We start from the raw sequence: 10,841 nt of genomic DNA on the forward strand, positions 1-10,841 counted from the left end.
GACAAAAGTCGTGCCGGTGTTGTAATTTTTCCAAAGGGCGGACCAACAAATAATCAATCACATATAGTACATCTTCATCGAAATAAATTATGAATGATTAAATTTCAACTAATCAATTGACGAAAAGGAAAAGGAAAAGTAAAAGATGAAGTTCCTAGATTTAAACTTTTTTCTTTTTTCTAAATTTGACTCTCTAAAGATCAAATTGTGAGAAAACATCCATCGATCTTAACTTCATCTGCAACGTACATACAACAGCAAATAAAAAGAGACTAAAACGCAGTTAAAGCTTGAAAGCAACTAAAGAGAAATACCCTTTCGGCTCCCTGCTGCTCAGACACACATTCACTCTGGTTTCAGCACCTCATGGTTGTAGCTGTGACATCACCATGGATAGGGAACTGGATTTACAAATCAATGCAAGAAATTCAACATCCCGTGTCCAAGAATATTGCAAAACTTCTATGATATACAAACAACAGGTGCTTCGTGACTTGGCTCAATTAGCACGGGTAGAGGTCGCCCTGCTCTTTTTTCCTATAACCCGGTTCGCTAACATGCATCTCTCAGGCTGAGCACATCTCACTTTACATTGGAGTTGCTTCGGCCGTCCTTGATACTCTGTATAGGTAATAACGTTATACGAGTAGGAATTTAATTAGCACACTACTGAAAACCAGGGTGGATTATATACGTGCCCCATGTCATATCAGTTGTTTGAAGGATCTACGTACCAGTCTTTTGAAGGATCTAGCCTGTTCGGTATTCTTAGCTTTCTCTGAATCTGGTTTGGCACGATCCAGAGCCTGAATCACATGGAGATGCAAAACTAAGAATGAGATACAAACCACACAAGTTTTGGCAGATATGCCAATGATCATTTCCCTATGCATACTAAAGCAAACAAGAAGCAACGACAGAAAACAATGTTAGACTGACATGGATAACTATTTAACAGTGTGAAAATGATGCAAGATGCGACTGCACTCGAGTTCTAAAACATATTTCCTTTCTTCTGGTAAGCATGTGATCTTTGTAAGTTGATGCTGAAGCTAGGACAGCTTCTCATTCCAACTAAAAGTATCTAAGGTCACGTGTCATACCTAAACTGAGTGCATAATTTGACAGACAGAGACCATGTACAGAGAACGGAGCCTAAACAGACTGTCTGCCCTTTCTACAAGGACCATTACATGACAACTCTTTTTCAGATTGAAGGATTAGACATTACAAGGTTAATATCTCCTATACATTTACACAATGATGATTAAAGTAAATTACTCACGCATGTAAGCTCCTCAAGCTATAACTAACAGAAGTTCAATTCCATCCTGATCCATAAACTGAGGTACAAAATGCCCCATGGAAGATCCAAAAAAACACATTATAATCATATTCCAGCTACACACAAACTGTTGTGAACTGTGAAGATCTATATATCTCATTTTGATTTTCTTCAAAGCACTATGTTATAAGAGAATTTTTTGGGTATCTGCATGGAAATTAAGGTATTATTATGAAATGCGAACCAAAATTTCAGTCAAAACAAAGCTGAATTCTTTGTTGCCTAACTGCTTTGTGCCTGTTTGCTATTTAGTTTAGCACCTAATAACTAATACGCAAAGCTCGGTATGGGAAACCCAGCAAAGAAATCATTCATCGAATTAAAAACTAATCAAGAAGCAAATTAACATTGCTAACCTCTATCAATGTCTCCACCCGACGTCTCATCCTTGTATGCATGAAACCTTCCGAACACTGCATGAACATGGCAGAGTCTCAGAGATTGCAAGGTAAGACCAAGTTGCTAAAGATAAAGTACATTCTACAGGGTTATTCTCTCATGCATATTCTGCAGACCACACTTCTAGGAATTATCAACTATATCAATGGTTAGGTCACTGGCGACCCTCATAAGCAGTTCTTTGGTCTATCATACCCTGCTAGCTATTTGTTTTGCTTAATCTCAAATAAAATTCGTTTTGGCAACTTAGATTCAGAAGATTGGCCAAAGACTTACCTTCATGCTCCATAGAACTTAAATCTATTGCAATTTAGGCTAATCATTGTAACACATCCCTTTCATAAATAAAATCCTACTCCAGTATACTATATTAATGTAAAATGTAGACTTTTTGAACTATTATATTTACTGAAATCAAGTTCAACCCCCATATCAAACAATTAGGAGACAGACAAAAATGATACTTACTTCAGTATCAATACATGATAATTTCAGTTGGTGATCAATTCAATGCAGAGGTTGATATGGAGCCTAAGTACTAACTGCAACATTAAGCACTTTTACCCCCACAATACTTTGTTTAGTTACATGGAGATTCTTTTATAGGCATGGATTTCAAACTAGATTACTAAGGGCCACATATACTAATATCACCATACTTACGCCGTTACGCGCATAATTAACCGCTTGGCCTGAAGAGCGTGATATGCAAGAACAAAGCTAAATCATAAGTGTACATGTGTGTTGGCCTAGTGGTAGAGTGGAAAATGTCTGAGGACAAAGGTTTCAGATTCGAGTCCACCGTGAAGCTGCCTTTAAAACTTCTGATTTTTATCCACCAAAAAAAACTAAATCATAACTCCCTAAGGAGGTGTTCATATGATGATTGTCTCTAAAATAAGAAGAAAAAATTGTGCCCTGGAGGAGAGGAGCATGTGTTTTTGATAAAAATGCAGAATTTAGGAATAGAAAACTGTAAACTTTTGGGCAGAGACATGATCATTTCCCACTATCTTGGCTTCAAAAGAATTTCTAGATCATATGGCAATGCCAAATTAGAAGAAATAATTGAAACTATAAAGGGAATGTATCAGATTGAATTATGATGATTTTTCAACTTATCAAGGAGAATATCATTCTCCTGGACAGAGATTCTAAAGGAGAATATTAGGACTCATGACTCAACAAGAGAGCTAAAATAGTCAAGTGGAGAATGAACTGCTTTACGATGAGAATGAGGTAGTGATGGATGTCTGGTTAGCTATGCAGAAAGAACACCAAAGATTGTGATGACTGCCTCAAAATAATCTGTAAACCAAGGAATGGAGATGGCAGCACATGAAAACACCAATTTGGAACATCAGAAATAAAATCTTGTTGAAGGGTTTTGGAGAGTATTTTTTTTTACTTTTAACACTTGAATATTGCAATCAGGCAAATGACATGACCCCTAAGACGTAAACAGATAGAAATACCCAAAGTTCAAGGAACACACTTCAGAAAACTATTTTCGGACAATTTATTTTTTATGTTTTGCACTAATAAGATAATAATTTTCTCTTTAATATCAAATTCTGATATCAGGGACCAACTAGCTAAATTTCTATGATTAAAAAGTTGGGAGGTAAAGGAAACTTCTTTTTGAAGTGGCTATATATGTAAGTTACCACAATACTTTAATCTTCCCACCTAGCTAATATGTTTCAAAACCCATCCACTCATTTTTTTATTCAATTTTATTGGATTCCATGTGGAGTAATATTTTCTTTTTCAGGCCTAGTCCTTCAGCCGAAAATACAATCTCCTCTAGCATGATAGTCATAAGAAACTAAGCGACCTTAAATTAATACTTAGAACTTGTGGAATGCCTAGCTTCTCACCTTGACGTGATAGCTGACATAAGCATGAAATGTCGATAAACTCCAAACGGTTCTGTCCAGCTTTCTGTTTTCCACGTGGCGAGGAAAAATAACTGTTCAACAGGTGGATATATGAGATCCCCATAAATTAGAAAATTAGAATATATATCAACTCGAGACAAAGAAATTACCAAAGCTGACAAATCCAGCATTTGCTGATAATGCTTCATCTGGACAACCTTCCAACTCCTTAGGGGGGGAAGATGACCACAGACAAGGAGGGGCGTTATTAAGTCCAGCGGTTCTCCTTGCTTCGACAAACTCCTGAATGTTTGCTAAATTATGGGTGAGCTGAAAGAACATAATTCCTAAGCTAGCTAGCATGAGAACCTTCTTAGGGGATATTTTCCAATCAAGCAACTAAGCATTTCAAATACATACACCCAAACATAATATAGAAAAGGGTACATCAAGAAACCCTTTCCGATCCAGAATGAAAAAAAAAAAAAACAAATTAACTTTATTGTGGTAATATAAACATATAAATGAGAACTCGATAGCACTTCCATCAATTTTCATGCAAATGAAAACAGAAGATTTCATACTTTTGTGTCCCTGATATATAACAGTTTACTCGAATATTAGTTGGGCATAAGCCTCCATCTAAAAATGCAACTTCCAACCAATAAAAAACTACAAAGAGAGGAGAAAAACAAAGGTTTTACATTAACAACATGAGTATTTAAGATGTCAGTTCTATTTCAATCATCAATCATTCCAGAGGCCTGAGGAAAAGGTGCATATTGATTATTGACAGTAAGAACAAAGCAAAGAAGGTGAAACTGGAAAAGATTCATGGAAGAATATATTCCCAGTGTCAAACCATGTACCTGAAGGAAAGAAGTGGCAAGAACTGTATCTATGGAATCCTTGAATCGCATGGGGAAAATCACAGTTACCTTATCCGCCTGCAAAAAAATTCATATGTTACTCAGGTCTCTTCTTGCTAACATATGTATCATTACATTTAAGCACCTAAATATCACACGAGCTAGAACAGCTCCTAAGATAGCTCCAGTATGGTTTGAAATTGCATGTTTTGGTAATCAATATATGTTACTGAAACATGTGCAGATAAACAAGTATGTCATAGACTCATAGCTGAGGTCAAACCAAAACATACAAAAGTTTCCATGACAATGAGCTCAAATTGATAACCATCAAATATACTATTCAACTGAGTAAAACAATCAAATCAAAAGAGGTTCAGAAAATTGACCTGGGGAAAAACAAAAAATGATTCATTTGGCCGATGCACAAGTGAAATAATCTTGTTTAAGTCAGACTTTACACCCCTCAAGAGTAGTTGCTTAAATACCGCTCTCAATGGCGCACCCTGTACTAGTTCTCTTACAGAAGCGATCTTTACCAGGAATGCTTGCTTATGGTCTACAGAAAATTAGCAGACACATCAGATGAAAAACCCAGTGTACAAATACAAAATAAAAACACATATGTTATATGTATGCCTATATTAGATCCATTAGAACATTTTTAAAAGTGGAGGACACTAGCAATTATGAATATGTGATCACCAAAATTAATCAAAATTCATGGACAAGAATCTTAGATATCAATATGCAAGAAATTTATAGAAATATTAAGATGCACAGTAACTTAAACAAAACAATAGCTCCTCAGATGAATAGCTCTTAGGAGGTAAAGGCTGTCAAATGCTTGATAAATTAATTCACACAGAAATGAACACAATTTTGAACACGATGGAAATGGAACCGAACACAGTCTGTTCAATGAATGAAATGACAGCAATATGGAAAGGAGAACTCTCGGCACTTTTATTATGGAACTTGAATGTGAAAGAACAGAAAAAACGATGAAATGAAATCCTCACACAGGAGGCCTAATCCTCCGCAGAGGCCTACGAGAAAACTCGTCCAATACTTGATCTCTCCAAGATGGTTTTCACCATTTAAGAGCCTCAATATATAGACTTACAAAATGAGAGAAATATGCAACTAACTTAATTCAAAATTCAAATCTACTAACAACTAACTAATTAAACAAATAAATTAAGAAATAGAATCTAATCAAATCCTAACTAATGCTGACTAAGTATGCATATCCTGCGATATGCATATCTGTATCAATTGCCTCACTCTCGAAACAACCTTGCCCTCAAGGTTGAGCTCAAAATTGAAACCAATTACTTTGTTCGGTGGAGGCTCAAACTCATGCTTTCGGTAAGTAGCCAGAGCATCGAACCATTGCAAATGGCCCATTATATAAAGGAATCGCAACATGACAAGATAGGAGAATGGAACGGCAACTGATGCATGTGGGGAGCCCGGAAAGGAAACCATCATCTGCGTAGACTGCTGGCTAGCAGCGGAAACTAAACATCGCAGCAAGGAAGAGAATGGAGGTTGAAACTGCATAATGTAAGGGCTGGAGGTGGACAACAGCGGTGTTGTCACTGGTGCTAGTGTAGGTGTAGTTGCTGGTGTAGATAGACTAGGAGGAGATGGTAGAGGCACCAAAACTGGAGGTGGAATAGGCTGTTGAACTGCCAAGAGCAGGGGCACTCTATTGATCGCTTTAATGTCGATATCAGTGTGGATTGCAGACGGGGTAATAGCTGATATCTCCTGGCGAACAACAACGCTCTTGGGTTTCCATGCTTCTGAATCACCAAAACGTTTCATCATTTCCTGCGCAAACCGGTCCCAAGATAGAGTGGGAATTCGTCGCATAAGGAGTTGGATCCATGGTACGGCCGGGCCTGCCAAGGCTTCCATGGCAACACTCACGCGATGATCCAGTGGAATTTTTGACACCAGGAAGTACTGATCAGCCTGCGCGAGCCACGCGATCGCATCGGAGCCGTCGAATGTGGGGATTGTGATTGGTGGTGTGCCACCTGAAATTTTCATGTTGGAGCCGTGCCCGTTAGACGAAACTTTAGGGAACGAACCAGTAGTGCTGTTCGGATTCCCGTAAAAGAAGGCAGCCCGCATTTCTGCCCTGAACCACTCGAGTTGAGACCCCAGCGCCGATACACTTTCGTCCATTTTCAGGCATTGAATTTTCAATTCATTGACCACAGTGGTCAACGTCTTCGTCCTCTTCTCTAGATTGCCGACAACCTTCTCCAAACCATCTAAACGGGTGTCTGTGGTACGCGGAGGCACCATCGTTCACCGCACCAATTCTTAGGAGGTAAAGGCTGTCAAATGCTTGATAAATTAATTCACACAGAAATGAACACAATTTTGAACACGATGGAAATGGAACCGAACACAGTCTGTTCAATGAATGAAATGACAGCAATATGGAAAGGAGAACTCTCGGCACTTTTATTATGGAACTTGAATGTGAAAGAACAGAAAAAACGATGAAATGAAATCCTCACACAGGAGGCCTAATCCTCCGCAGAGGCCTACGAGAAAACTCGTCCAATACTTGATCTCTCCAAGATGGTTTTCACCATTTAAGAGCCTCAATATATAGACTTACAAAATGAGAGAAATATGCAACTAACTTAATTCAAAATTCAAATCTGCTAACAACTAACTAATTAAACAAATAAATTAAGAAATAGAATCTAATCAAATCCTAACTAATGCTGACTAAGTATGCATATCCTGCGATATGCATATCTGTATCAATAGCACAAATCTAGTGACCCTTCTGACAGAGCAGGAAATAAGGATTTGGTCAAAAATAGGAAAAACATGTTACGGCAGTCATTATAATCCACCTGTTATGGTAGATGGAACAATTCTAAATTGAAATTTGAAAAAATAACAACTCCAACTTCAACTTAGTCCTCAAGACAGAACAAGCACCTGGAAGAATAAATTCAATCCAAAATTCATGGTAAATGGCTTGTAACATTAATTTCTTAAATTACAGCACTAAGAAGTCTGTCTTCTCCAAAAACCAAAAACAATATAAAATAACTTCTTTCTCTATATGTGACAATTCTTTCTGTCATATCTTTCTCTATATGTGACACAATGCATTGAAACCTTTCTCTAGAAGTAAAACTCACATCTTAGAGCCCCTTTCTAGTTTGTAAAGAAATGTCACTTTATGTATCTCATCCCAATAAGTTCACATCTTAGACTACTTTATCAACCTATAATAGTTTCTCATTGGAACGGTCACTAATGAAGACTGAAAAGGCATTGACCGATAAACTGGTGAAATTATCAAGAACTATTGTCATGGGTCATAGCACCTTCCACACAGCAACTTCCCCCATGACCGATTTAATACAAAACAATTATATTATAGTTTCAGTGTCTATGCACAGGCCAGAGCACAGTGGCATGTTATATATTATGCCATTTCTATACTACAGTATCATCCATGATCTGAGATAGTGATGCTTTAATAATTGAGCATGCTCCTTCTGACCCACTATATTGCAGATATATCCACACCAATGTGCTCAATTTTAAGTACAAAGTCTACTGAGAAGCATCATAAGTTCATAATATACTAACTATGCTAAAGTATGATGCCAAAGCTGTGCTCACTAGAATCATAGCCAGACCACTTGGTAAAGTTAATAGATATTACCATCTGGCATCTAGCTTCATTTACTTCAATAAAATTTGTGTACAAAAGCAATCACACAGGAATCCTTTCCATCTTGTGAGCCAGTCGATCAAATTTTTCAGCTTCTACCAAATCTTAGGAAACACCAAAGCACATGATCTTTATAACTTCAAATAAAGTACCACGTCTATGGAAGTTCTTAAACAATAGTACAAGACAAGTTAAAAGTTAGAGATGGAGAAAACAAACAAATGGAAATAACAAGGGATAGAAGTCAAGGGAAAAAAAACTCGAAAAAAGACCAAACAACAGGTTTCAAATACATAAAGGTCGCTACACGGAAGCTCATAAAGAATAATTTAAAAAGGGAAACTCACTAGACCTTCATCTGGTGGAAGCTTGGACAGGTTCAGTTTCACTGTAAGATTATAACCATCCCTTGGGGGATCAAGAACTTGTAGAACCGCACCATATGCTGCCTTTATAGCTTCTATAGCCCCTTGAGGAAGTCCTCCAAAAAATACAGTTTCTGGAGGCGGTGCGGGTAATGATAGTGATAATAGGAGGAGATTTGGATTCTTTACAGTTGCCTGCAAAGAAAAAATGAAGTAAATAAAATAAGAATAGAAAATCAATATGGAAACACTACAGGTTTATTATGCCATTATATACAAAGATATTGAAATATAATAATCCAAACAAGACATGTAATTATCAACAATCTAAAAACTTAAAATTGATAGAAACAGTTTCTATCAGTAGATTGTGTAGATGAAGGCAATGATTTCGGAAGCGTCTAGAAGTATATGCATCACCTGAATATGGTAGCGGACATCATCAAACTCAACCCACTGGCAGTCTAATTCAACTCCTTTATCAAGACTGAAAAATAGTATAACAGGAGCGAAGAAATAAATAAGTGTCTTGATAGTGAAGTTGTGTTACACTTGTACAATATTTCAGAACAACATTAACAAAGTTAAGGGTTAGACCCACACGAAACACAACAGAATGGTATTAGCACTTAATATCACCAACAATCAAAGTAGAGAAGAAGTGTAACTAGGATATCAGATTGAATCAATAACACGCAAGATCTAAATGAGCTAGTGTAATTCCTAATAAATACCAGTGAGAATTAACTAGACTAACCGGATCCGCATTGTGTAATTGTCCATGGTTTGACATGTGCATATAATTCAAAATGGATAACTTTTAAGAGATCCAAGGCTTTATCAGAAATTATTATGACAATACCTTGGCATCACTAAAAAATCTCATCTTAGAAGTAGATAGCATTCTATTGGGGCAAATAAAATGAAAACTGACTCTAATGACATATATATGGAAATTTGATCATAAGAGCCACCCAGTCCACAACTGTATAGGTGACCAATGAGAGAACTCAAAAAGACAGAAACCAAAAGAATCAATTTCAACTCTAACGGGGAAAAGATAAAAACATACTTCTGAACCCGAGTAGACAAGACTTGCAGGAGATATCTGCAGGGCGACTGCAACAGGATCATCGATTTGTAACAGCTAATTCCAATCCTTTGTGAGGTTAGGCGGTTTAAACACACTCACGGATCTCAATAATTCAAAGATTTATACTGAAAATGAAAATCAATCAAATAATATTATGTTAAAAATGTTTAATATACGCAATCCCGAAAGAAATTAAACAAATCCCTTAGCTCAATACATAGCGTGCGCGAATATTCAATTTTGCAATAGAAATTACAGCATAAATTTTGAAGACACCGAATAGTCGAGATATCTTAATTGTGAAATGAGTACCGAGATCGAAAGTGGCGAGAATTCAGAGGAATAGAGAGAAAAAGCGCGAGGTGGCAAGGGATCGGCATCGTACTGTGCTCAAATAATGAGATACTCTCGAAGTCTATGTTTGTATTGAATTCCCTTCCGAGAGGAAAACGTTGAATTGAATTAAAGGCGGAGAAAGGAGTAAGAATCAATGTGTACCTCCATCGCACACAGACTAATGAGCATTCTAGCGTGTGTCGCTTAGAACCTCCTCTCCTCCTCCGGGGACAGAGGTGGAAGCACCGGCAACGGAGACGGTGGAGATCAGCCGAAGAGACGACGGTGGCTAAGGATTCAGAATGTGAGGGCGGAACGGAACAATATTAGTCTATTTCTTAAAATGGCTAAATCCAATTAATGGGTGTAATGCTATGTTATAATCTCCCAGATCCTATCTGAATTATTTTGAGTATTTGATTACATATTTTAGAATAATTACACGCCCGTATTATTTTGCTAGCCCGAAAAGTTCATCATTTAACTTGAAAAATTAAATTACTATACTTTGGTGGATTAAATTATGGGCAAATTGCTTTAAAAATTATAAACTTTTTCCATTTTTTGGTTATTCCCACAAACTAAAGAATTGGCGTATAATGTCACGAATTTTACATTCAGTCGCCGTTTTTCCATGATAGGTTTCCCGGCCATGAAGCAAGCCAACATGTCTTTTTAAGTTAATGTGCTGCTGACGTGTATAAGTTGATCTGGCTGCTGAGGTGTCAAACTGCCCTAAAAGTCACAAACTAGTTGGTTGCAACTAAATCTAAGAACTTCATTTCCTATAAGAAAGTTTATTAGACAATGGATGCTCAATCCACCGATAT

At 37.1% G+C, this 10,841-nt stretch overlaps 1 protein-coding gene across 4 annotated transcripts; it reads right to left on the bottom strand.

The window, feature by feature from the left end:
* Positions 1 to 155: 155 nt before the first annotated feature.
* Positions 156 to 10,367, bottom strand: LOC125190464 (actin-related protein 2/3 complex subunit 2A-like). 4 transcript variants are annotated; one of them, XR_007170916.1, is made up of 12 exons: positions 10,174 to 10,365; positions 9,655 to 9,800; positions 9,003 to 9,069; positions 8,570 to 8,777; positions 4,883 to 5,052; positions 4,494 to 4,571; positions 3,795 to 3,927; positions 3,625 to 3,716; positions 1,702 to 1,758; positions 735 to 806; positions 495 to 621; positions 156 to 401 (listed from the first exon to the last, which is right to left on the bottom strand). XR_007170916.1 is itself a non-coding variant. In XM_048087784.1 (12 exons), exons 3-12 carry the CDS (start codon positions 9,714 to 9,716, stop codon positions 583 to 585), a joined length of 978 nt encoding a protein of 325 aa, XP_047943741.1. In that variant the 5' UTR covers positions 9,717 to 9,800; positions 9,988 to 10,059; positions 10,174 to 10,365; the 3' UTR covers positions 156 to 582. The 4 variants fall into 4 exon arrangements, 2 of the variants coding, with proteins under 2 accessions (XP_047943741.1, XP_047943740.1); XM_048087784.1 differs by adding an exon at positions 9,988 to 10,059 and having other exon boundaries at positions 156 to 621; XR_007170917.1 differs by having other exon boundaries at positions 156 to 621; positions 3,795 to 3,938; positions 10,174 to 10,367.
* Between the last annotated feature and the right edge of the window lie 474 nt (positions 10,368 to 10,841).

Source organism: Salvia hispanica, chromosome 5 (genome assembly GCF_023119035.1).
Source record: "Salvia hispanica cultivar TCC Black 2014 chromosome 5, UniMelb_Shisp_WGS_1.0, whole genome shotgun sequence".
NCBI lineage: Eukaryota > Viridiplantae > Streptophyta > Magnoliopsida > Lamiales > Lamiaceae > Salvia > Salvia hispanica.